The 27,981-nt window shown below is 40.1% G+C and overlaps 2 protein-coding genes across 6 annotated transcripts in view; one reads left to right on the forward strand and one right to left on the reverse strand.

Moving 5' to 3' along the window:
• MOSPD2 (motile sperm domain containing 2) overlaps window positions 1–27,448 on the reverse strand; it is a 41,295-nt gene extending 13,847 nt beyond the window's left edge. For 2 of the 3 annotated variants that reach the window (XM_037157476.2, XM_037157478.2), the window contains exons 1-7: window positions 27,336–27,448; window positions 27,103–27,172; window positions 12,311–12,466; window positions 10,345–10,431; window positions 8,568–8,722; window positions 4,429–4,489; window positions 2,149–2,187 (exon numbers count right to left, since the gene is read on the reverse strand). In XM_037157476.2, the coding sequence (XP_037013371.2) occupies window positions 2,149–2,187; window positions 4,429–4,489; window positions 8,568–8,722; window positions 10,345–10,431; window positions 12,311–12,466; window positions 27,103–27,172; window positions 27,336–27,344 (577 nt within the window). In that variant the 5' untranslated portion in view covers window positions 27,345–27,448. The remainder of the gene's footprint in view (window positions 1–2,148; window positions 2,188–4,428; window positions 4,490–8,567; window positions 8,723–10,344; window positions 10,432–12,310; window positions 12,467–27,102; window positions 27,173–27,335) is intronic. The other variant, XM_037157479.2, reaches the window with a different exon arrangement.
• A 391-nt stretch (window positions 27,449–27,839) lies between these two features.
• The window catches only part of FANCB (FA complementation group B), a 123,052-nt gene continuing 122,910 nt past the window's right edge, over window positions 27,840–27,981 (forward strand). For all 3 annotated transcript variants that reach the window (XR_008389823.1, XM_053655828.1, XM_053655829.1), the window contains exon 1: window positions 27,840–27,885. The gene's annotated coding sequence lies outside the window, so the exon portion shown is untranslated. The remainder of the gene's footprint in view (window positions 27,886–27,981) is intronic.

Below are 27,981 nucleotides of genomic sequence, written 5' to 3' on the forward strand. Positions count from 1 at the left end.
CTTCCAATCCCTGAATAAGAGGTGCCTGGTTACCTAAATCTTGAATTTCCTGCAATGGTGTTTCGTAGTTTTCAGTGTATAAGTCTTGAACTCTTGTTACTACTTTTACTTCTAAGTATTTCATCCTTTGTGATACCATTATAAATTGAATTGTTTTCTTAATGTCTCTTTTGGATTATTCATTGTGAGTGTATAGAAATACAATGGATTTTTTGTATTGACTTTGTGCCACCTTGCTGAACTTGCTGATTGGTTGTCTTTTTTTTTGTTTCTATTCCTTAAAATGTTGCATACAGAAGATTATGTCACCTGCAAATATGGTCGGCATTACTCCATGTTAGCTATGGGATTTCATAAATGCAGGTCTCACAAAGATGCCTTTTATCAGGCTGAGGACATTGTCTTCTGTGTAGCGAAGAGTTAACCTTTTTCCAAGAAATGTCTGGCCTTTGTCTTTGGCTGCTGGGAGATAATCTTCATGCCTGTCAGCAGTGTCTTTGTTTGTCTGGGGACCTTGGGTCACACCGGAACAATACAACTCAGGGTGGGGGCTTTGTGTCGCATGGAATCAGTAGAACCCTAGGGAGACTGGAGATGGAGATAAGCCATCGTGGTAAATCAGCAGGGCCTATGTAATGAGACCCAGTGAAAACTGGGAACACTGTGGTTTGGGTGATCTTCCCTGGCTGGCAATACTCCATGGGCGCTGCCACATACTGATGCTGGACAATGAACTTGCTCCACATTTGGTGCTTACCTGGATTCCACTGTTTTTCTTTCCCCTAATTTCAATCTGAATCCTATCTTGGTAATCAGCTGTAACTGTGAGTATACCAGCTTTCAGTGAGTTTCGTAAGTTATTCTGGTAAACCTGAGTGAGAGTGGTTTGGGGAACCCCCTGAACTTACAGCTGGTGTCACAAGTGAAGGTAGTAGCCCAGAGTGGAGCATGGTGGTCCACCTAACTTCACAATTGTTTCAACTATTTGTGCTTTCTATTCCTACTTTCTTGAGTGTGTTTGTCATGGGACTGTACTGCATTTTTTGAAATGCTTTTTTCTGTGTCTATGGAGACGATCATGTGTCCCCCCCCCCTTCGGCCTATGAATAAGATAACACTGATTTTCTTATGTTGAACCGATTTTGCATTCCTAAGATAAATCTGTCTTGGTCATGGTGTAGAATCCCTTTTATACTGCTAGAATCAGTTTGTTAGTACTTTATTGAGGGTTGGTCCATCTGTAGTCATAAGGGGTACTGGTCTACAGTTGTCCTGTGATTTATGATATTAGGGATATACTGGCTCATTAAATGAATTAGGAATTGTTTCTCTTCTGGTTTTTTTGGGAAGAATTTGTAAAGGATCGGTATTGCTTCTTCTTCACATGTTTGGCAGAATTGACTAGTGAAGCCATTTGGTCCTGGGCTTTTCTCTGTGAGAAGTTTTTTGATTACTAGTGTTTTTTTAGTAATTTAAAATTTTATCAAAAAAATACACAGTCAAACCTCGGTTCTCGAACCTCTCCCATCTTAATTCAGTTCTCGACCAAGTCGTGCATGGAAAACATGTCTCAGTTGTTATACAAAACTTTTAGTTCTCAACCTGACAACTCTTTCATACAGATACAATATTTCTAATGGGAAAAAATGATCCTGTTTTCAAGCAAATTGCTTCTCGAACAGCCTTCCAGAACAAATTAAGTTCAAGAACCGAGGTTCCGTTTATTATAACCATCATAAGAGCTATACGACTACAGAGACTGGAAGCAAATTTCAGATTCATCCTACCTTCATTCTCAATGTCTGAAGCCCATGAGAAAACCTAGCCAAGGCCTGTATTCTTTAAAATACCCTATCTGTGGGTGCCAGACTGAGGCTTCTGACTATAGTTTTGCCTGCGTGGTTCAGTCTCCTAATGCTATTTTTAAGGGTCTCAGTGGGTATCACTGGTCTCAGTGATATCCCCAGGGGCTGAAAGTTAGCCCAATTTGCTTGGGAATAGCCTTTGAGTGTTTTAGCTCTAGTCTCTTAAGAGTATACACCAAGCAAAATATAAACTTTTTAAAATGACCATACAAATGTGGCTACATTGGCTAAGACAAAAGGAAATCAGACATTTCCTTTTAGAAAGTATAAGTACTATACTCACCGTTCATTATCCAAGGCATATCAAAAATCACTATTTTTGCTGCAAGATAAAAAAAATCATTAATTGTGACTTAGTACCATTTATAACAGTATCACTTACACCTGACCTAGAAAAAATGACGATCTAAATGTAAGTGGGTAAATGGAGTCTTCGGATCTGGCATGTCATATTATGCTGAAGTTCACTGAACTTCAAAACAAGTTCAACTCCAATTAATACTTTCAATGATCATTTTCTAGACATTTTTAAACTACTCTCACAGTTGCTGCCACCATTTTAATAAATCATTATGTTTTAAGAAAAAAATTATTTCCACTTTTCTTAATATTGTAAGTTCTAGGAAGCCAATCATTCCAAAGTTTATGGAGTATTATTTGCATACTTAAAAAATTTTATTTATTTATCTTTAGAGAGAGGGGAGGAGAGGAAGGAAGAGAGGAGGAAAAGCATTGACGTGCAAGATACATCAATTGGCTGCCTCTTGCACGCCCCCAACTAGGCACCTGGTCCACAACCCAGGCATGTGTCCTGACCGGGAATCGAACCAGTGACCTATCCATTCACAGGCTGGTGCTCAGTCCACTGAGTCACAACAGCCAGGCTATTATTTGCATACTTTGATGAAGATACTAAACAGCCCTATTGTGAGAAAGAATCAGAAAACACAAAGGGGATTTTGATATCCAATTTATTGTTATATTTCAGAAGAATTAAAGTGTAATTTCATTCTTCTCTTAGTAGAGAACTCACTAGAATGATTATATTAATGTAGGGCAGTAAAATGCATGTAAAGAACAAGGTATCTTCAGTGAGGTACCCTGGTACTTAATACTTGAGTCTTCATCTGAGACACGGGTAAAAAGATTGGGATTCAAGATATTAAGAAATAATACTTATATTTCATGACAGATTTTGAAGCATAACCAATTTAAGATGCTACAAGATTCAGTGTCTGCAAAATCACATTATATAGGTAGAATATATACATTTTTCTCTAATTAACTGGAATGAATAAATACCAATCTAATCTATCTTTGTATTGAGCCATGAATTTATTAATAGGTTTCTCAAAAGAATCTTGGATGTGTTTTATAAGGTAATACTAATACTATTTATAAATGGCTCTTCACAAACTCCATTAGATAGTTTAATAAAGACGTGAACATTTTACTTCATTTTGTACGTAAGAGAAGCAAGCTAATAATGTGGGAGGCTGATTCCCTAGTGACCACTGACTGGCACTGCTCAGCAAGCTTTAATGAACCAGGGGACATGCTAGGTCCAGGAAGAATTCAGATCCCACAGGTCCCCCAAAGCAGACATTGTCTTTTCCTGAAAACATTCATGACTACTCTCTCTGAAGATACAACAGCCAAGGTTTTGAAGGTATAAGAGACAACAGTTCTAATAAATGGGCTCATGGGCCTACAACAGTTCTTGTCTGTTCTGCACTTCATGTTAGCGATAATGCAAAAGCATGCTACAGTAAGATGACTTGGGGATTTTATGCTGTAGTATTCCGTTTGTGGCATTTGCCAGGGTGTGCCCAGGCGGACCTGAGAATTCCCATTTGCTAATGCCCCTGTTGCCTCTCTCTTGTCTCTTCATATTCAACCCACTGAGTTTAAATATATTTGACTATTTATGTGGGAAGGCATCTTCATTTCTCCAAAGGAAAACCCTCATATAAATCCAATAAATAAAAAATTAGTAAGATTTAGGAGTTCTTCATTCAGGCAATTAATGATGTAATTACAATTAAAAACAAACTCCAAATGCCAGATTCTAACATAATACATTTTAGTCAAGTGTTTACTCAATGACAATTTGGAAATAGCAATTAGTACCACAATGTACTGTATGTATGACTAGAGCTTATCACAGTCCATGTTATCAATGTTGCTTATCTATTCCTAGTATGTAGGAAGTTCTATATAATAAATATGTTAAAGGAATTGTTTCAATTGAAAGATCACTACAATTGGGAGAATCTTGGAAATAAATGTTTTATGTTCCTATATGTGTGCATATATGTATATATGTATGTATGCATGTAATAGGATGCCATATGTACAGTTTAGAACTTAAACTCTTAAGAACAATGATCATTTATGAAAATTTTTCTCTGTATCTGCTACAATATGAGCTTAAACTTCTATGAACACATTTAAACTCTTCATCAGAAAACAACGTTTCAGCTATTAAAGTCTGTAATACACAATTCTCACACATTGTTTGGTTTCTACATTTCATATTTCTATGGAGGAATAAGTTACTTACAGAGGTATTTAGGGTAGTAAATCTTAAAGCAGTTGATGATAAAGCGTACAAAATCCATGTCCTAAAAAAAAATTATACATTTAAATCTTTAAGACTGGTCCACATTAGAGAATTTTAAACTGTACATTTCTAAAGGTGATAAATTATTAAATACAAATGAGACAATTATTCAATTCTTTAAAAATAAGCTTATATATAAACATATATATAGTCCCAAGAATTACGGTTTTAAGTCATTAAGCTACTTATAATCAGTCCTAAAATTGAGTTAAAAAATCAGAAACTTAAATATTAATCATTTTACCTCAAACTACTTAGATACTTCAGGCTGCTAAGGTAGCATGGCATTATAAAATGATCTAGAAGCAATCCCCATAGAAAAATTCTGAAAAACTGTTGAACAGTTAAAGAATTATTGAAAATGGTATAGTTTAAAACCTGACTACTTGGGATAACAATACATATGCACATGAATTCTGCTATATTTGCTTTTTTAAAAAAATTTATTTTTAGAGAAGGGAAGGGAAGGAGAAAGAGTGGGAGAGAAATATCAATGTGTGCTTGCCTCTCATGTGTCCCCCACTGGGGACCTGGCCTGCAACCCAGGCATGTGCCCTGACTGGGAATCGAACTGGCAATCCTTTGGTTCAAAGGCCTGTGCTCAATCCACTGAGCTATGCCAGCCAGGGCTATATTTGCTTTTTAAAGCTAATTTCTATACCTCATAATAGCTTTAAGAAAATATTTTATTAATATTTTATTCAACAATTAATCTGATCACACTGGCCTGCTGTATCTATTTCACTTCTACCTTCTTCCCTCTTATTCCGGGACCTAGAACTACAACTAAAATTTTTCAGTTTACTTTCAAGTGTTGTTCGTTGACTTCTATTTCTTCTTTTTAAAATATTTTATTTATTTTTTTAGAGAGAGGCGAAGAGAGAAAGGGAGAGAAATATCAATGTGTGGTTGCCTCTCATGTGTCCCCCACTGGGGACCTGGCCTGCAACCTAGGTATGTGCCCTGACTGGGAATCGAACAAGCAACACTTTGCTTCAGTCTGACGCTCAATCCACTGAGCCACACCTGCCAGGGCATTTGATTTCCATTTCTGGAAGACTTTATAAATATAGCTGTCTGGTTGATTCCACTGCACTGAACACAGCAATACGAAATCAGGTTATTAGGATAACTATTCATATGGATCATTTCATTCCATGTTATTCCATGGCCAAACGCTGACTTACTAATGCTGATCAGCCATCTTATAAGGACTATAGGATGAAAGAAAGATGCATGTAACCAGGCAAACTTAAACCCATCCATTACTAAAAGGTGGGTTGTCTTAGAACGTCTATAAAGACATTCCTAGTAGGAGAATTGCAGGATCTTTAACTGCAATAAACTGTAAGCAAGTAATCCTTACTGATTTTAAGTATTATGACATAAATCCTACTATGTAATAATACCTTTATAAACTAATCATTATAGCTACTGTGCATAGAGATTAATAATTTGTAGTTAAGAATCCAAGAAACACCTCAATAATTACTTATATATATAAATTTGGTTACCTAGTATATGATCTATGGCCCCCAGAGACTTTGCCTAAAAGCTTTATCCAATGTTCTTGTTTACCTCTTTTATGTAATTGAATGGTCTTGCTTCTAAAATCTGAAGTTACTGTTAATTCAAGTGGATCTGACGGGATGTCTGTGTATGGCGTGCTACATAAAAAAGCTCCAAGAAACTACTGGTCTGTATTCTGTGAGAATGTTTTCAAGGATGCTATTCATTATCCTGTAAGATGTCCTCCCTTCGAGGACCCATGAAAGACTTTTCTATCTAGTTTAAGTATCAGGAATGCATATACTTCTCCTAGGACGCTGGGTTTAAAGTGTGGCCTCTGAACAATGTTAAAAAGGATCCCATTGCTTTCAGGTAGGCAGCTGGAGGCTTACAGGTAAATTAGCAGCCGACTCTAACAAATAATTGTTTAAATTTCCTGCTTTGTACTTCTATATGCAATGCATTCTTGTAAGCCAACTTAAACCCTTTGTGAATTATTAGGGTGATATATAAAAGTAATTCAGTAAGATTCAAGTATTTTGAAACAATACTGATTTCAATATTTATTCATGCAAATAAACCTTATTTATGAATTGAAGATAATGAGAAAGCATATCTTTAGTAGCTTGAAAAAAACCCAGACAGTTCAAGTCAATTCTTTAACCCTGTATTTGGCAATAAAAAACATTAACATGTATTTTTCATGAATCTTGGTTAATAATTAGAAAATTATTATCCATAAGATAACAGAATCATATTTTATTTTTATGAAATATTTATAAAGGCATTTTGATTTAGATTTTGGGCATAAAACAATTTGCTCTGTAATTTAAAACTCAACAACACAGAAATTACACTGAAAAAAATCCAGGGCAATGAAGTCTTAAAATATAGATGAATAAAGAAGAAAAAAAAAATCTGTGGTTCCACCCCCTAAAACTCATCTCTAGTTCTCTCCAGTGATTCTCTCTAGTCCATTTTTTTGTTGTTTTGACTTTTTTAATGTCAAAGGTTTCCTTTGGGGGGGTAGGTTTCACTATGATATAATCTGATTGCTGGTTTCATTAAAAAAAAAAAAAGTAGTTTTTGCCCAGTGGCTCAGTTAGTTGCAGCATCGTCCCATACACCCGAAAGGTTGTGGTCAACTGAGTCGGGGCATGTGCCTGGGTTGTGGGTGTGGTCCCCATTCTCAGGGCACGTGCAGGACGTGACTGATCAATCTTTCTCTCTCACATCAATGTCTCTCTCCCCCCACCTTCCTCTCTCTCTAACTAAGATCAATACACATATCTTTGGGGGAAGAATTAAAAAACATTTTTTAGAAAGGTATTTCCCAGTAGTACTGCAAATCCATTAGGAACACTATTACACATACTACATTCACTACAACACCACAGTCTACCATTGCCCCGTGCTGACATACACATTTTGTCTAACTTCTCACTATTTCACATCACACTCTGAAAAATAATTCTGGTGCATAATGCTTTTCTATACCCAAGAACCTTTTGTTAGAATAGACCTCTAGAAGTTAGTTACCAGACAAACAGTACAAATGTGAACACTTTAAGATTCTTTTTAAAAATTATTTTCATTGTTCAAGTACAGTTTTCTGCCTTTTATCCCCATCCCAGCTCACCCCTTCCCTTCTCCCTCCCATTTCCACTCCCTCTTGTTATGATCCGTGTGTCCTTTATACTAGTTCCTGCAAATCCTTCTCCTTTCCCCCTGAAATTCCCTCCCTTCTCCCTTCTGGTCACCTTAAGATTCTTAACATACTTTGTCAAGTGGGTTTTCAAAAAGGTTGGAACACTGTCCCAGGCAGGTGTGCCAATGGCACTGCAGTGCTACCAGCATCAGCCAGGGTTTGAATGTAAGAGACAACAGTTCTAATTCATGTGCTAATGGATCCCCATCCCCATGAAGGGTTTGTAGTTACCACTAAGGTCACATGGGCCCCAAACAAGGACTGGTAGGTTTTATTTGTATTTTAAGCTTGGGAAAAATCACCTGAAGAAAAGTGGTTTCCAAAGTTCACTGAGTGAAACGAAAACCAGATCTACACAAGGAAACTAGCAACCCCAACAAAATCACAAAGTGCTGGATGTGCAAAACTCGGGGGAATAGTTTGCAACTGTAAAACACAGTATGAATCTAACGGTACACCAGAGAGCAGCTGTCACTTTGCTCAGTGTTTACTGGGCACATCATGCTGTGCCAGGCACAGGGCTAGATGCTGTCGGGTACGGGCTTTGATGGAAAAGTTCACAGTTACCGCATCCACTCAGTACCCTGCCAGGCTCCACAGCCTACGTTTATATCCTGTGTATCAGACAAGGAACATTTCTAGGAAACCTACAGTTTCAATGGCAGACACTGTAGCAAATTTACATCTTTGCAAATCCTATTCTATGCTTCATTTCACTCACGGTGCAGAGGGGAAAAATAAATCTCAGACATAAATCAGTTAGTTCAATTTTATAGCAATATTTGGTCAAGGGGAATGGCAAGGAGGACAGGGGGGAGCACGCCACGATGAACAATGACTTAGCATTAAAACAAATGCTTACTATGCTGTTGATCCCAGTTTCGGACAGGTCAAACATCACTGTTATGGGTTTTCCATTTTCTCTTTTAGCATAACGTTCCAACCAGAAGGCGATGAGCTTCTTTTTGTCCAGGATGGTTTTATGGTCTTTTACGTGATACTTCACCCTGATCCATACTTTTAGCAGAACATAAGATAAAAATAAGGAAAATGTTTAGGGCATTATAATGTCATTGTATACATACAGCATTCTTTCCCTTTTCATTTCTCCATTTCTAAGTCATTTTGTTTGTCAGATTAAAAACATCTCTGCCTTTTTGTAGAATAAGAAATAGTGTGCACTTGGGCACTTGACAGAGTAGTAGACAGGAAACTATTTTTTTCCCATCCTTTTAGGAAATAAAGAAACGTAACTAAGAGGGAAAGAAAATACAGGTGAACAAACAATATTTGGTAATAACCCAAGAGTCCTCTTCAGTGTGCTTCACAACAACAACAACAAAAAGCCATTGGTTCTGCCAAGCCCTAGGAAAAAATGTTCTTTCAGAGGAAAAGCCAGACGGAAGCACTGTGGAGGTGTGAGTGGGTGTCCTGCATGGGCGCGGAATGTGGCAAAGTGTTCAGAATGGTGGCAGCTGAGACAAAATGTGATGAACGACAAGAGGAGAGGCTACACAGACAGGGCTGGGCTCCAGTGCCCCCGAAGGAAATGCTAACGTGTTTTGATCTTCCTACTGACATCTCTCAGGCAGCCGCACAGAGGGGAGGCTGGAAGAGGCAGAGACGGAAATCCAGCAGGGGGTGCCTGGGGAAGGGATGGGGGGCAAGGGGGTAGTGAGGGACTGAACTGAGGAAGTGCTGGGGAAATGGGCAGGGGCTCCGTGAAGCCCTGTTGGAGGGGAAAGCAATGGTCGCTGGCCTAAGCTGGGCAGTACAGAAACAGATCCGGGCGTTCAGCTGTATGTTGTGGTAAAGGCAGCTGGCCGGCAATGAACTGCTGGCAATCAATTCATATGACCTGGGGACGATGTGAGCTCACGGCTCCTTGGGGGAGGCAGCTGAAGCTGCCAAGGTACTTGAGATTACCCAAGGAGACTGCATCAGCTGGAGACTCAAAGAGGCCAAGAAAGGAATGAAGCCAGGGAAACACATTCAAGGGACAGGCGGAAAGAGAGAAATGAAAAGAGAGGACTGAGAAGGAGTAGCCAGAGATAAGGAAAATGCAGAGTACTGTTCGGCCAGGCACAGACGGCATGTCCGAGGGGAGCAAGTTGCCTCAACTCTGTGTGGGATGGGGCTCTGATACCCCTGCCTTGTACAAAACCAAAATGGATTTTGGGCAAGGTGGGGAGAAGAGGGTCTTCGGGTAAAGCAAGAATGAGCGTTACTACTTCTCCTGCTATCACATAGACTGAGAAAGAAGCTAAGGGGAGCAGGCTGGGAAACTTGAAAAAAGTCCATTCATCAGTCATTAGGGACTGCCAAAATAGGTTTTTCATAACGATAAAGGGTTGAATTTTAATATCATATTACAAAGGAGGTGATGACTCCGGATGACACTATTTTGGTTGTGTCAGAGGATGTAGCACTTGCCTTCGTGTGTTTTATTATATTGCAAACAGCAGTATCACCACTAATATCTTATGCTCAGTCAAGACGGCCCTGACAATCCCCAGTTACAGGAAACTTGCTGGGTGGCACATATGGAGAAAATGCCGCCTATTACTAATTCTGTTGAGATACGTAAGAACATCTCAAACTCATGAAAAGCCGGTAGTACAGAAATTAAATAGACTTACACAGCTTGTTGCCTTCTTTGTCATAACCATGGAGATAAATACCTCCAATCTCCAATAACCATCTGGGAATAGAGTATTCAGTCAGATCTAAAAAGTAATAAACTTTGATGAGAAATTATAACTTAGAGAGAGGCCTTCTAAAAAAGAAAACTCACAATGTAAGGTTCAAGTTACAGAGTAGTTCTGATGTAAAAGAAGAATAAAGTTTATTCAAACATCTGGATTGAATGGCAATAAAAATGGTGTTTCTTACTAAGTAAACAAACTATACCAAGACACAGATGAGAGAAATGAAAAACATCCATTGCCCTTTGACACCTCACTCATTATTTCTGTGGATACATCTCCATGTTCTGGTTGTGTTCCACCTGAAGAATCGCAGACAGATATTATCTTGGCTGGAGAATTTCCAAAGAACATGCCCATAAACATCCACGTTATGGCCCAGGAATTCATGAAAAAAAAATCACTGCGGTGTCTTTTGCAAAATAATATATTTCTACAGACTTTGATATCTGGTAGAGTGTAATACATTTTATGATCTTGGGGCATGTGGGAAAATACTTCAAGAAAAATGCTAGTTCCTTTAGTAGGAGGAACAAAAACACCCATTCAGTCTCTAGTGAGGCTGATAACCAACAGACCGAGGCAGCGAGTTCCAAGGCTTTTGTTACATTTAATTGCTAGTTCCCCAAGAACTTGCAAGGATTTCTGTATCTTTCTCCACCTGCTTTTATCATCTATCGGTGGTTTACCACTGAAAACAAGCAATTCTATGTGAGACAAACTATTAAGTTGAAAAGTTTATCTTGTACTTGTGATTTAGAAATAGCAGATTAATATTTCTTTGCTTGATTCATAAATGCTTCGTTGTTTGTTGAAATGACTTATGGTTTTGACATTTCCAATCAAATTATTTCTTAAATACTCCCTCTCTGATGGATTCACTCTACAAATGTGAAGACTGGGGACAGTGTCCACTCTGGATTTATCTGTTGACTGTTTTGTATTAAGTCTCCAGACTCAGTCACTCCATAGTTTTATAATCTTGCAGATCAGGAAATCCTTCTATATACTCCATCAAAGCCAGTAGTTATGGCAGTTTCTTGTTCAATTTTCAGGAGGAGAGAGATAATGGGTAACCATTCCTATGAAGACTTCTCCATATACTTGAAGACTATAATAAACCCCCCTCTGAGGCTTAAAATTCCCATTTGTGGAGAAAATTTCAACCTTGAAGTAGGCCTTCCAATTCAGCAGTTAAAAGAAGGCTACCAAAGGCATAGGCTTGCCCTTTGGGGACACCTGTTCATTAATTCCTTCTGGAATCCCGATTAGCACAAGGAACTCTGGGGAGAGGAAGATGTAAGTCAACAACAGAGAAAAACAGGCAAATGGTATCTCTTTATCTCTAGGCTTGATAGTGAAGAGCCCGTCTTGTTACTGTTTAATGGCACCAAAGTAATAAACAAGCACAGATTAGGAGACCTCTGTGAGCCAAGAGCCTGAGTGTGATTCTGCTTCCTCCAATTCTGATTGCCTTTCCAGAGATCCAGCTTAGACATGGGCATATGACGCTATTCTCTTTCTTTCCTTTTTTAAAAAGATTTTATTTATTTTAAGAGAGAGGGGAAGGAAAGGAGAAAGAGGTAGAGAAACATCATTGTGTGGTTGCTCTCATGTGACCCCAACTGAGGACCAGGCCCGCAACCTAGGCACATGCCCTGACTGAGAATCGAACTGGCGACCCCCTGGGTTTGCAGGTCCACGTTCAATCCACTGAGCTATACTAGCCAGGGCCATATGACACTGTTTTCAAAGTATTATTGGGACTGTATAAAACATTATATTCTGATGTTTGTGACGACTGCTAAGGATATTTGCAAAAGCACTATCAGATGAAAGTAAAACAGTTAACGTTTATGCAGGAGATAGTATACAGTTCAAGGTAGATTGAACAGTTTACCGTTGACAGCCATTTCTTTCCTCCACTGAAAACTCTCATCCAGCATCTTCAGTGTTTCGTCTACAACATCATGTCTCCAAAGTAAGTAACTTTCCACCCAGTTATCATCTTGTTGTAGCCTTTTAACGTCACGCGGATCATATTTATCTGGCTTATCTAGGGGAGAAACAGTAATAAATATCCAAGTCAGAAATTCTTCAGTGATTACTAACAAACATTAATGTCAAAGGAGAAGACCAGGAAGACAAACGCTGATGTCAAAGGAGATCCGATGACACACACAGGGATGCAGTTCAGATGAAAATGCAATTTAAGGGATTAATGAATTTCTAGGTGTGAAGAGAATAAAGTTATCTAAAGACTGCAGATTTACTTTAAATAAGCCACCAAAGATTAAAAAAAAAATAAGACCAGAGTAAAATATTTTTCAGGACATTCTCTATAACTATAAACCAACATCTGAGGAGATCAACTATGTTATCTGAACTTGAAATCCTTATCCTAGTCAATGAAAAATGAAATTTTATATGTAATGGACCAAGGTGTAATTAAAAAGACATGTTTGGCAAATGTCATTTGAAAAAATAAGTAAATACAAAGTGGAAAACTGACCAGTATGCAGCAGTTAACATTTCCTATAATACATTGGAGTAACTGTTTTCAGTAATAATGTCTCACGCTCAGATTACACACATGCTATGTTCTTACCAACCTGTACCTGATCCTCCCTCTCCCTTCCTTGCCCTGCTCTCACTTTTTCTGTAATCGAAATCCCCCTGTCTCCTCACAACCACCTCTGCCCAAAGTTGACCGTTCTGCAAGACTCCTTTCAAAGGCTTCCTCTTCCAGGAAATTTCCCCAGAGCCCAGAAGTCATTCCTTCCCACCTGTGAACAGCTACAGGACTTAAACTAAGCCCTTCTTTCTTCTTCTTTCTAAAAAGACTTTAGTTATTTATCTTTAGAGAGGGGAAGGAAGGGAGAAAGAGAGGTACATCGATGGGTTGCCTCTTGCATACCCCCAGCTGGGGACCTGGCTGGCAAGCCAGGCATACGCCCTGACCGGGAATTAAAGGCAAACTAAGCCTTTCTTAAGGCACTTGTCACTTTCTCCTTGAATCAGAGTTACTGGCATGCATGCCATGTTTTCCTCATAGGGACTGTAACACTGCTGCCTATCCATTCTAAGAATGAGGAAACATTTATTGACGAAATCTATTCTTTCTCATTTTTTTTTCTCAGTTAATGGGTCACCCCCAGGGGCCCAAGCAAGAGATTTCAGAAAATTCTCTGGTTCCTTCATCTCCATTTGATTTTGCACCTATTAGTTGCCAAGTTTCACAGATTCTATCTCCTGTGCATTTTCTCTGCCTTACTTTTCAGACCCTCAGAGATAATAGTTTAAAGGGCAGGGAAATACAAAGTGCGTTCAGAGAATTATCTTCTTTGAGTCTCAATTTTCTTATCTTTCAGCTGCTTTTATACTCAGGGTCGTGTGAGGATCAGATGAAAATGTATATAGGAAAGTACTTGGAAGTTTAAAGCACTATAAAATATGAGATTAAGCCATAAATCATGCATTTGTAGAGTGTTACCTTGGAAATGGCTTTCAATATCTCAGCTCTATTTTTCTGGTCTAAACAATGAGTGGTTCTGTAGTAGGTGAACCCTGGAGAGTGTTTTGTACCTCTGTTATTTGAAAATCCATCAGTATTCAAAACACAACTTTCTTTGAATTAGAATCTATAAACATGAGTCGGCTATAAAATACTTGATGCTGTTTGACATCAAGGAGGCCCTGGGAGCACCTGCGCCCTGGAAAAGCATCACCTAGTCTGGCCCCTGGACAGCCCTCCACACTGGACGAATGCGGTGTTTCCCGTGAAGTTACACGCTGACTTCACTCATTTTCAAGACAATATCTGTCAAATATCCAAGCCTGAATAACCACCGCTTACTTGCCAGTTGTTCTTTCAAATAAAAGTGACTAATTCAGCTGGAACGCAAGCATGTAGAAGTATTTCATGCCTAACTTCTCGATTTTGTCACAACATTAAAGACCACGTACTCAAGGGTCAAGATATAATAAAATGTACTGCTTCACTGGGACTTTCTAAAATCAAATTGGCTTTTAAAAAAAAAACAAAAACAGAGAATGCTGATAATGAAGAGAAGGTCACGGGAGCAGGAGGAAAAAGGCAAAAGGGTTGCTGAGCAGTAGGATGAAAGCAGTTTTGAGCCCACAGACTCCTCGAGAGTACTGGGCCTCGCCGAGAGGCTTTAGACAAGACTCTGAGAGTCACCTAGAACACTGTGTGGCAAGTGGCAAACCCCTATATCTGTAAATACTAGTCATGATAAGAATAAAACATTATTGTTTCTTTTATTATTACCGCCACTGCTGCCATTACCACGGAGGATACCATAAACAAGACCACGCCTGTTAGTAAGAAATTTAAAGCCAACTGCTCTTGGGTAGCTTTTATGGACATAGATCTTTGGAATTAGAAATCTGTTTGTAATAAAGTGATTTTTGTTATTAATGAGACACGTACTTATGGATGAGATACCTGTTAAACATTTATCCATAGACAGAAATGAACACAGGGAGGAAAAGACAGTGGAGAGGATTAGGGAAGGAGGACACAGGCAGGAAAAAAGTGGGGGCAAGTAGAGGACAGAGAGGAGGATTGAGGGAAGAGAGAAAGAACAGAAAGTGAGCCGAACGCCCAAGGTAAGGAAAACTGGGCCTGGGCCCACACGTGTAATAATAACTGCTTATGATGAAAAATTTGCTGCTTTCAAACACAGCCCCTGCAACTGAACCCTCAAGTACCAGGAAGTTTTCAGAAAACTAGGCCTTTGGTAAGTCCGGATGTTACAGAAAGAAGCTAAAGATGTACACTCACGAGTTATCTGAAAACATCAAAACACACATGACCACACACACACACACACACACACACACACCACCCCTATGTACCTACTCAGGATGTCATTTTGAAAGACTCTGCCCCACAATCGTTAAAGCACAGATAGAGATTAGGAAGAGAGTAGCTTTGAGGAATAGAATGCAGAAATAAAATGGGGTCACTACACTCAAGCTGCTAAGTTACTAAAATCCAGTAGGTTGAGGCATGAGGAAATGAGTTGATTCTTGTTTTAACTAGTCTGGGAACTTAAACATGAACTTTCCAGTCCCTCTGAAGGACTCACAGATCCAGACCACCAGCTGTGACCAGACCTCCTGGTGCCACCTGGCATCCACCATCCAAACTGCCTGACATCTGACCAATAACTGCCCAGGACCAATCCTAGGGCTAAGAATGCAGGACTTTTAAGAACTCTTCTCTTCCTTTTTTGGCTGGACTGTGTACATGTAATGGGACTGAATGTGAGCAATCAGGTGCCTAATTAACAAAGTATTCCCTTAAATTGCCATCCTGTTGGCAGGCCACAAGTACCCTGAATCTCCTATACAGAGAGAGACAGAGAAGCAGGTGATATTTTACGATGGGATCGAGCCACTGGCCTATAGTAGTGATTCTCAAAAGTCATCAAGTATCAGACTCGGAAGGGCTCGTTAAAACTGGGATTACTGGGCCCCACCCTTAGCAGATTCATGAGTGGGATTCCAGAATCTGCATTTTAACAAGTTCCTACAGAATGCTGACATGGCTGCTGGTACAGGAATCACACTTGCAGGACCACCGGTCTACTGCAGGGGTTGGCAAACTTTTTCTGTAAAGGGCCAGATGGTAAATATGTAAATATCCTGGACTTCAGAGGCCACATATGGCCTCTGTCACTGATTCTTCCTTTTTTGTTGTTGCTTTCAGCGACCCTTTAAAAGTACAAAAAAACATTCTCAACTCTAGGGCTGTACACAATCAGGACTTTGCTGGCTTCGGTGTGGAGAAGGAAGATGCTTTTCTGCTTCAACTCCTATCCTTCAAGAGCTGGATTCACACGCTGGGTATGTAAAGATGTATCTTAGATGACACATCTCTCTGCTGATCTACTCAGGCCTTCGTTCAATGCTCTTTAATAACATTTTATAATTTTCTCCATCAAAGAAAAAGTTGTACATTTCTTCTGTTAGATTACTATGCAGCTTAGAGATTTTTGTGTAGCTCTCATCGTTTCCAGGCAGGGGCCTGGCTCCGAGTAGGTCCGCCTAGGGCCAGCTGTAGTGTGTGGGTTCTTGACTTCGTGTAGGAAAGATTTCACAACATGCGTGCAGGTGACTATGAAGATACATTTATGAAAGCCGAGGACAGTGAACCAAGGAAGGCCCTGGCATAGAAGAAGCAACAGGATGGACTAGGCTGGGCTGCCTTAGCTCACTGGGATGTCAGAGAAAAAGGGGCTCTGGGACAGGTTCAGGGGGTTAGCCTGGGACAAGCTGCCAGCTGCCCACTGCCTTAAGAGATTAGGAGGAAGAAGTGGGAGAAGGGAAATTGCACCAGCTGCTCCCCAAGGGGGAGTGCTGGGTCTTTGTCTTGAGGCTTTTTTCTCTCTTGCAGGCCGCAATCTTAGGGGACGTCTCAGGGGAGGGTTTCAGCTGAGCATTTATCAGTCCTCCCTGTGTGTCCTTTCAGGGTCACAGTCTCCACTGATGGATCAGTTGGGGCGGGGTTCTTCAGTCACTGCAATTGTTTCTGGTGTCTCCAACCTGGTTTTGCTACATTTCTGGGTCTGGAGCTGAAATGGATTCCTAGATTTTATCTCCAGGGAGGAAAGGTCAGGGGAGAAGAGTTTGGCTTGGGGGCAAGGTCCTTGTTTTCCCAGTTTTGCCCCAGCCAGGCACTGGGGCCTTCCTCCCCACTGGTGACCATCTGTACCTGGCTGTAAACTGCTGGGACGCTGTGTTCAGCTCTGTCTCAGTTTCCCTCTTCGACTCACCAAGGAATTTCCCTAGCTTCTCACTGTCCTGTTTCATCCCGAGATAACAATGGTAGACTGGCAAGTCTCATACTTACTATGTTTCTTGCCATAGTGGTACCTAATCATTTTATGTACTGTACAATTATAAAATAATAGTAGAGATCAATGTCTTTTCCCCTGACTTCATGGGATTTTGAAGTTTCACAATTAAACACGACTTTTACTATATGTTTTTAGAAGATCCTTAGAGTTGAGGAAGTTTTCCATGTGTGTTGAGTTTTGTTTGGTTTTCATAACAGTGAATTATAGCCAGTGTGGTTTCTATTTAAATAAACATTTCCCCTCATTTAATTATGTTAATGAATACACTATGTTTGTATTGGCTTAAACAAATATAGAAAAAAGAAAAAAAGAAATGAATATGATTACCTAAAAAGAGGAGGGCGTGAAGAGGCACAAGATAGGATACTTCTCAAGGTTCATCTTCTTATAGTTTTGACTGGTGAACTGTACGTATTCAAAAACCTCACTGAGAAGCATGATGTTCATGCGCTACAATTCCTCTGCTGCATTTTCTCAGTGTGAATCATCTTCGCATTCCGGGGACTACAAAACTGCTTGCACCTCGGGCGGTGTGAGACTCCACGGCAGCAGGGTGGGGACAGTCAAAGAGATCTATGACTACTAACCGAATCAAAGAGTCACCGACCTATGTAGGTTTTTAACTTCTCAGAGACAATTTTAGGCGGTTTTTCTTTTCTCCAAAAAGTTCTACATTTAATCTAAGTTTATTAACTTAATGTGGTAAAGCTGGTCATTGTATTGTTCTTAGGATTTTAAACTTGTCACCTGTATATATAGTTATATCTTTTGTTCCTGATGTAGGTCTTTGCCTTCTCCCTTTCTTTGTAATCAGTCATCCTACGTTTGTTTATTTTACTAGTCCTTTAGAAAAACCACCTTACAACCCGGGCAAATCAGACTAGAGTCCTTCGTTCATCCTAGCTTGATGCGTGTTGGTGGCCTGAGCTGTTTCATGCCTGGGGCATGTAGAAAAAGAAAAAGACAGACCCAGTTTATACCTACTATCTTTTTTCCCCTGTACCATGAATATCTCTTCTTTATGTCCTTCCTTCTACTTTCTCTGATTACCTTGTGCTCACTTGTAGCTCTTTGAATCGAATCTTTAGCTGATTTTTATTCAGGCCTTGTTTTCTAGTGAATGCTCATAAGATACTTTGTTGTTGCTCAGTTTTAAGTATTTTGTAATTTCCATTGTGATATCCTCATTAGCCCACAGGTTACTCCACAGAAGAATCACACACATTGCTAGTAAGTTGTTAACCTATAGGTTATTTCGAGTTATGTCATTTCAGTTCCCTAACACTTGGTTTGTTTTTAAGTACCTGTTTATTGTGACTTCTGATATAGTTGTTTAATGGTGTGAGAGCTTGGTCTGTATGATCTAGCTGGTTTGGAATTTCAGAGACTTCCTTTATGACTTAATATGTACTGAATGTTTGCAAAAGCTCCAAGAGCAAAATATATATTCAAGGAAATATCTTCTCTATTTGCTGGGCAGAAGAGTCTATACACTCACACACACATATATACATAAATATTATCAACTTTGGTCATCGTGGTGTTAAAATCCAAAATCTTAAGGATTTCTTGCTTGCTTCTATTTCTGAAAGAGGTTTGTTAAAATCATTCAGTATGTCTGTGGATTTCTTTAGTTTCCTTTATAATCCTGGGAGCTTTAGCTTTAAGTATTTTGAGGATATATTGTTAGATGCTTTTTATGTTGTTAGTCCCTAATTGTTACACCGTTATAATGGTTACTTTTATCACTAGTAGTATCCCTTTTCATCTGTATTGTTTTTCAGCCTAAATAATATTTTATGTAATGAAAGTAGAGATTATACAGGATTACTTTGGTTAATATTTGTTTATACATCATTTTTCATCTCTTGACTTTCAATCTTTTGACATGAATTTATTTCAGGTTAGTCTATGATAGGCAGCATGCAATTAAGGTTTAAACACTTTACTCTGATAACAAGCATGCATTTGTTTATATTGGTAGTAATAATATTAATAAAGGTAGTAAGTATTAATCTAGTTACTAGGGCTACCTGTCTCCTCCTTTCCTGCTTCCTGCAGGAGAGATGGTGTGTTCTTCATCCTCCTTTTCATCATCCACTGGCTTGGAAATGAAGTATTTAATTGTGTCTCTGAGTGGTTACCCTCATGTTAAATATTCGCGCTTCACTGACAACATCTATAGTTAATATCTCTATTCTCCTTCTGAACAATGCAACTTTCGTAATGTTTTACCTCCCATGTCATGAAAACTGCATAATCTTGATGTCAAAAATGTACAAAAAAACTCTGGCTGGTGTGGCCCAGTGGATTGAGCGCTGGCCTGCGAACCAAAGGGTCACCGGTTCAATTCCCAATCAGGGCACATGCCTGGGTTGTGGAACAGGTCCCCAGGGAGTGGTGCAAGAGAGGCAACCACACACTGATGTTTCTCTCCCTCTCTTTCTGCTTCCCTTTCCTTCTCTCTAAAAAGACTTAAAAATATATATGTTTTAAAAATGCACAAAAAAGTATAGAAAGGAAAATTACAGGCCAATTTATAAATACAGATTCAAAACTCCTAAATAAAATATTAGTTAGTCCAACAATAAATTCCAAAACTCTAATTAATACAGTCTACCATACTATTAAAAGAAAAACACCAAGTGAACATCTCATCAGGTGCAATTAATGTGTCTAATAGATGAACAAATGCATTTAGTAAAACTCAACCATTAGTCAAGATGGGAACAAAAGAAAACAACAAACAAAAACCCAAACTAGCAAACCAGGAATAGAAGGAAGTGTCTTCATTTTGATAAAGGATTCCTACAGAGACTTTCATGGTGACATGTTTAGTGCTCTCTTCCTAAGGTCAGGAATAAAACAAGTAGCTTTGTATCATTGCTTGGACTCCACACTAAAGGTTCTAGCCGGTGGAAAATACAAGCACTTACAGCTGTAAGAATTGGAAAGTTAGAAAACTGTATTTAGTTCAAGGTGGTATTATTGTCTACACAGAAATCCCAAGCTCATCTGGAGATAAATTATCAACATTAATATCAGCCAATAAGGTTTCTGAATTCAATATTAATGTAAAAAGTCGAATGTACTTTCTATAAACCAGGAGCAATCATTTAGGAAATTCTTAACCCCTTACACAACAAAAATAAAATGTTTTCAAAAATGAAAAAGTTAAGAAGCATGTAAACTACCTAGGAATAAATTTGACAAAAAGGTGTTCACCTTTATGGAGAAAATCATAAATCTTTCCACAAGAAAGACTTGAGCAGACGGAAAGTTATACCAGGTCCTTGGATCGGAAGACTCAACCATGATGACCTCAAGCCTCCCGCAAATGACCTTTTGATTTAACACAATTCCACTCAATATCCCAACAAAAGTTTTTTCCCCCCAGAAACATGATAAGCTGATTCTGTAGTTTGTATGGATGAACAAAGTACCAAAAAGAGCAGAAGAAGTGATTTCCACAGAAGTGGAAACCAAATGGCCTACAGAGATCCCAAGGTGCTCAGTCTGACTAGTAGTCAAAGAAATGCAAATTAAAACCACAACGAGCCCTGGCTGGTGTAGCTCAGTGGATTGAGCACGGGCCTGCGAACTAGACAATTGCAGTTCGATTCCCAGTCAGGGCACATGCCTGGGTTGCAGGCCAGTTCCCTGCAGGCCAATTCCCAGCAGGGGACGCATGAAAGGCAACCATACATTGATGTTTCTCTCCCTCTCTCCTTCCCTTCCCCTCTAAAGATAAATAAATAAAATCTTAAAAAAAAACACAACGAGATATTCCAACATCTCCATCAAATAGGCAAAATCCCCCCTAACAATGTCAGAGTTTAGGGTGTGGAAAAACAAGGACACTCAAATACTGCTGGTTAAAATGAAAATTGGTACCATCACTTCGGGAACTAGTCGGCACTGCCTAGTCAAGTCGGACATGCCCATTCTGTGGCCTGCCCATTTCAGATTTCAGAATGTGGGTCCCATTGCCACAGCAGCAGTTCTCCAACGTTTCGCTCTCAGGCTTCCTTTCCCACTCTTAAAACTAACTGAGGACCCCCAAGAGCTTTCTTGTTTATATGGGTTCTATTTACTGGTCGTTACTCTATTAGGCATTAAAATGGAGAACAGTTTTCCACATGAGGACACACAAGCACTCATTCTATTCGCTGTCAGAGCAATGACGTCACCACACGCCCTGTAACATCTGGGAAACACCACTGTCTGCTTGTGAGAGAAGGACAGTGAAAAAGGAAAGTGATGTTTTCAGTGTTATTGTGAAAACAGTTTTTCCCTCTCAAACACCTTGAAATGGTCTTAGGAAACTGCAGTTTCTGGACCAACTTTGAGAACCACTGCCTTAGATCAAGTGTAAGCACCACATAAGCATAAGAATGTTTATAGCAACATCCTACATAATAGTAAAACCTAAAAACAACCCCCAATCCATCATAAGTATATTCGTTCCGTGAACTACTACTACGCAGCTAGAAAAAGGAATAAATTACAGTATAGTTATATTAGACAAGATGAATGACTCCTGAGCAACACAAGCAAGCCATGGACAGATATATTCAGCCTTTAAAGTTTAAAAAGAGGTACATTTACTAAAGTACTACTGGTGAGGGGTACATTCTAGGTGGTAAAGCTAAAGAAAAGCAAGAGAATGAGTTAAGACCAAATGCAGAACAACTAGCTTTCTGGGAAGAGGGGCACATAAGGAGTTTTATTTCTTTGGCTGACTGGTGAGTACATGAATGTTTATTTTATTCAAGTTTTGTGCATTTTGTACATATAAGATACTTCAAAATTTCAACAATAATAAGCCAAGACAAAACAGAAATTAAAAGGCTAAGAAAAAGTTATTGAATAGGAAAATTATTTAACAGCAGTGGAAGAAACCACAAAGGAATGGGGAATTCCTTTTCATTAAAAAAAAAAAAGTAAAATTGATATAAAGAAAACCCCAAAGCAAGTACAAAGCCATACTAATAAAAAAATTAAACTACAAATGGATGTAAACTTACAAAAAAAGTTTAATCTCGCTAGTAATCAAATGCAATGCAAACTAAAATAGAACCATCAGTTAAGAAATGAAACTAAATACGGGTAAGAGTATGGTGAAATTAACACTTTTTTTTTTTTACTGGCTGCTGGGAATGAATCTTGCTGCAACTCTAGGGAGGAAAGTGAAGTGTCTTAAAAATACACTATTAAAACCAGTAATTCTACTTTCAGACAGGAGTCTTAAGTAAATAGCCTGAACTACTGTACAGAAAATTGTACTAACAAAAAATTGGAATCTAAATGTCTAAAAAGGGACTATTTAAGATGAATAAGAAAATTAATTTATAGAACTGAATATTAATGGCAAAGTAAAATGTTGCTTACTTCATAAATATGTAGAAAAAAGATCATGTCAGTTAAGAAATGCAGCAAGAAATTACATAGAGGATGATTTTTAACTATGTTTTTTTAATGTATAGAAAAACGTCAGGAAAGAATGCATCTGCTGTTAGCAGAGCTATCTCTGGATGATAATAAGCTCATGGGGGATTCCTCTGACATTTTGGGTAGCATCCAAATTCATTTAAATGAATTCATTTACTTGTCAAGTCTGAAAACAAACCTAAATCAGCCCACAACCCCCTGAATAGATGTCCAAACTCACTAAAGCACAAACACGCCGCGTGGGTACCCAAGGTTCTCCACTCTACAGGGCCTGCCACTGCTCTTGGCCCGGTGTGCTCACCCTCCTCCCCAGGCTCCTCCGCGTGGACTTCCCGCGGCTTCCCGAACATGTCCCCATACCGCCCTCACTTCAGCCTCTTAGCTCACACTATTGGATCTGCCTGGGCCGAGTGCCACCATCTTCCAAAGTCCATGAGAAACACCAGTTTTTCTGTGAAATTTCGTCTAACTCTAACTTAGCCACCCCAACCAGATGTGATTTTTCCTTGTGTTCGATTCTTCCAAGGAAACGACTGTAGCACTCTTACTACAATCTGTCTTTAACTGTTACCTCTGTTTCAGCAGCCCTACTAGATTCTAGTAGCTCAGGAAGGGGCTGTATCCTTCTTCAACTGTTTCTCTAATATTGACACAGAGTTTCAGAATGAAGGGCATACTGAGTATTTGAGGAACCGAATAAATTATTGTCACAGGGATTAGTTTCTTGCTTTGTCCACAAGAAGAAGGAAAAGAGAACAGGAAATGTTACTTATTTGACTCAGCATGGAATTTCTCACAGAAACAATGAGAAAAAAAGGATCACTAATAATGAATAAAACAATAATGGACTTGTGCTTTATTCTTTTTGCCAGCTACAAATCTATCCTAACTGGTAATTTAATTTCTATGGAACCACAAATGTCCTTGGAATTCCCAAGAATCTACCTCCAAAGAGTTTCTGGAGTACAGCCAATGCTTAAACCGATACACTTGCAAATAATATTTTATGTTAGAAAGACTGAGTTTGCTTAAGTCTGCCTTCAGCCTCTTCTGAAATGACAATAGAAAGAGTGAAATGAAAGAGAAAAAGGGAAAGTGGATGTTCTAAACATCTAAGTTAATTTCTAAAAAGTAAACTCGAAAAGGAGAACATAGGCAAACGAAAAAGTCTTTGATCACTTTCTTATGCTACTTTTACTTGATGCTATATTTCAGGAAACAGCTGAAACTTTACCAAAGTCTTGAAAAGCTTTTATCTTCTGTTTCCATCTAAGTCTTTAAAAATTTTTAATTTTTTTAAAGATTTTAATTTATTTATCTTTAGAGGGGAAGGGAAGGAGAGAGGAGGAGAAACATCAATGTATGGTTGCCTTTCGTGTGTCCCCTGCTGGGAACTGGCCTGCAACCCAGGCCTGTGCCCTGACTGGGAAAAATTTTTAATTTTATTTTTAAAGAGGGGACAGGAGAAAGAGAGGAAGAGAAACATCAATGTGTGAGAGAAATAATAATTGGCTGCCACCTGCACACCCTCAACTGGGGACCTGGCCCACAAGCCAGGCATGTGCCCTGACCAGGAATTGAACCTTGACTCTTCAGTTTGCAGGCTAAGGTTCAATCCAGTGAGCCACAGTAGCCAGGGTGCAAGTACTGAAATTAATTTTTTCAAAGGCAATGCACTCACGTGCATTCATACATACCCAAGTGTATATATTTAAAGACAAACCCTGTATTTAATGCCATACAGGGCTTTGCTTACAAATAGTGCTGTCTTTATCAGACATATTATAAGGGCTGCTCTTTGCCAGATTTTGGTGGAAGATTATTAGGACAGATCTTAATACTGACTTTGACTAATTTCCCCATGTATATATTTAAGCAATGCTATATTTATTCATTCACCAAGTAGGTATTGAGAAATGTGCTAGGTATACAAGAGGTGAGTCTGACTGTGCCCTCAATGTCCACAGGTTGCTCCTGATTATACACATTCTACTGTAGGGAATGAACAATAAGCAGGTAACAAATGAAATGAGATAATTACAGGTTACAGTAAGACCTGCAAAGGAGACAAAATAAACAAGACAGGGAGGTTATTTAATAATCATCAAAGGCCTCTCAGATACATTTAAACCAAAATGTAAAAGAAGGGAAGGACCTAACCATGCATACTACCTGGGTAAGAGCCTTCTAGGCAGAGAGAAGTGGAAAGGTTCTCAGATGGAAATAGACTCAGTTTATCTGAACAAAATAAAAGAGGCGGTGTGGCTGGTTATGTTTTTTAATCGGTGGGTTATGTTTGTAGGTTGTGGTAACCATGTTGTGGGTCACTGCATCAGGGAGTCACAGGTGTTCAGAATAAGTTTCTTTAACAAACTTCTGCTTCAGTTCTGTGTACACACAAGTACTGGATTGCCATGTGGAATACATTTCCTACTGCAGGCAGTGATGAAATCTGTACTAAGCAAACACAGCAGGAACAGAGGAGGATGGAGGGCTGGGCAAGAACTGGGGCTTGCATGACCTTGCACTGTAGGCCACCATATAGAACTGGGATTTTTATTCTAAACCAAGTAGGAAGGTATTCAAGGGTTTCAAGCTGGGGAGTGACATGATCTAATTCAACAGGATGGTATTGCCAAAAGATTACTACAGTGAAGTTCAGAAGACTGGAGCACCAGCCCTGGCCTAGCCAGTAACACTAGAGACTTTTTTAAAAATTTATTTTTAGATACAGAACAAGGGAAGGGCGGGGGAGAAAACAGCAATGCATGGCCGCCACTGGCAGGCTCCCCCACAGGGGACCTAGCTCGCAACCCAAACATGTGCCCCAACCAGGAATTGAACCTGCAACCCTCCGGATCGCAGGCTGGCACTTAATCCACTAAATCACACCAGGCAGGGCTACAGATTTTTTTAAATCCTTACCTGAAGATATTTTTATTTTAGAGAGGAAGCAGTGGGTGGGAGGCGGAGGGAGAGAGGGATGGGTGGTAGGGAGAGAGAAATACTGATGTAAGAGAACGGTCTCAAGTATGCGCCCTGACCATGTGCTCTGACCAGCACTCTGACCTATTGCTACATTTCTACGACTATATTCTGCTTCCTCTCTTGGGCATAAATAAATGACTACCAGGGAGACACAAGTTCATGAGGTCGAGTTCTGGGTTACTTCTTCAAACATTATAAACCTTGTACCTGTAAGAGTCATATTTTCTGTAGAAAGAAATTTTGGAGTTATTTCTTGGCTGGAACCAGCTGTATTATTAGAAATGAGATCTCTGGACTAAAAGGGAATCAAGAGTTGCTTTTGCAACTCTCTAGTGCAAATTTTAGGATGTGAAGAAAATTGACAGGGAGGGATGAAAAGATTTACTGACCAGGGTTTTTTTTTTTTAACAATTTCTTTATTTGTTCTAGGTCATCAATTGACATAATCTAGGGCCGTGTAAAGTTGCTGGGAACCTGTACTTAGCACCAAAGTCAAGATGTGAAAGCTTAGCTCCTTTCATAGTAACCAAAATGACTATTTAATCAAAATATTCCTTGAGAGACTACTATATGTTAAACCCATGCTAGACAGTTTGATACATGCTTTTTCATTTAATCCTCCAAACCTAGTTATTTGCATTTCACAGCAATGGAAAGAGAAGACAATGAAGCTATCAAGTGTCAGGATTAGCATTAGAATTTATATTACACTTGTAATAAATTATCCTGCATGTTTTTAAAAATTACAAGGATTAAATCATCAGTTAAATACTGGACAACTCAAGTATCTGTGACATCTTGGCACAGAATGTTCAAGCAATAAATCAATTCTGGACTCGTAGGTACTCTGCTGGGCACAGTGTGAGTCCAAAAGATGAAAACTTGTTTCAGCACGGGAGGGCCTATTCGGTGGGTATCATGCTGGGTTGTGTGATGTGGAACTAGGCAAAACATCCCAGGAATTTGGATCACCAGTTCAGTACACGTAAACAGTATTACGACAGTTTCCAGGTTCAGCCTTGCGCTTGCTGCTGGTGAAATGTCAGCAGAGGAACCCTGGACTGGACAATATCACCAGTGCCGCGTGCCTGGAAAGTGTCCTGCAACTTTCATAAACCCGAGAAGCTAGAAACACTAGTTTCCAACTTACATGAACCCTTTAGCGAGCAATGGACGCATCACCTGCCGAACTGGAGCAGTGTGCATGCCATGTAACAGAGAGGAACACCTTGGAAACGTGCAGGGCACCGTCTCTGTGGGGGGTCGAAATGGTCCCTAATCCTTCCCCGAGATGCCCGCAAACACTCCTGCAAAGTTGGGGATAGTCAATGCACACCTGCCTCAACACCAAAAATGAGGTACCCACCTGTCACATACTCAGCTTCGAACCTCCGTCGGGTCTCAGAGATGAGCTTGGCTTTATTCTGAGCTTGACACTGCAAGGGAGAAAATACACGCTTAGACAGCAAGCGCACCATCCCGCTTCATCTCCGCTCAGTCCACCTGCACCTGGGAACGCCCCCTCCTCCCCCCTCCTCAGATGAGGATTCCGGGTCCCAGGAGAGGGCCGCCAGCGGTACGGTGCGATCAGCTTCTCACCTCGGCCATGGCTGCTGAGGTAGACCCGTTGGCAGTCTCACTCCTCACTTCCCCGGCTGCCGTCCCAATTTATCCTCATCGGCCAGGCCAGCCCCGCTGTAGAGAGGGAAGGGTGGGAGGTGGAGGAGGTCGCGTGACACCGGAAGGCGGGCGGAGGTGTAGTCAATCTGCCCAATCAAGTACAGCCGCTTGAGTCTGGAGGCGGGACCATGCCCTAGACCTGGCTTGCCATTCGCTTCTTGCCCTCGCCACGCCCTTGCGTCCCTTGCACTGCTGATCCACCCCCGCCAGCCTCTGAAGGAAGGCGCTTCCCCCGCGGAACTCCGCCTTAGCAAGCTCCGCCTGCCATTCGCTTTCACAGCGTTCCCGGAGGACCCGCCTCCTTCGCCTCCGTTTGCAATCTTCTCCGCCCGTCCGCACGGCCGGCTCCACCTTCTCAGAATTGGTTAGCAGCCACCAGCCCAGCCCTCCCAGGATGCAGCGCGCGGGCGGGAGGTTTGGAGCCTCGGGCATCTGGCAACTGCCAGGATGCCGGTCGCAGCGTCCGAAGGTAGGGCCGGCGGGTTTCACTCAGTCTTTCTGGAGGGGCGGCGGGACTGGGGTTGCTTCCTTGTCCTGGCAGGGAGGGAGAGCGAGGAGGAAGCGG

This window comes from Artibeus jamaicensis, unplaced genomic scaffold, assembly GCF_021234435.1.
Source record: "Artibeus jamaicensis isolate MK-2021 breed Jamaican fruit bat unplaced genomic scaffold, CSHL_Jam_final scaffold_1283, whole genome shotgun sequence".
NCBI lineage: Eukaryota > Metazoa > Chordata > Mammalia > Chiroptera > Phyllostomidae > Artibeus > Artibeus jamaicensis.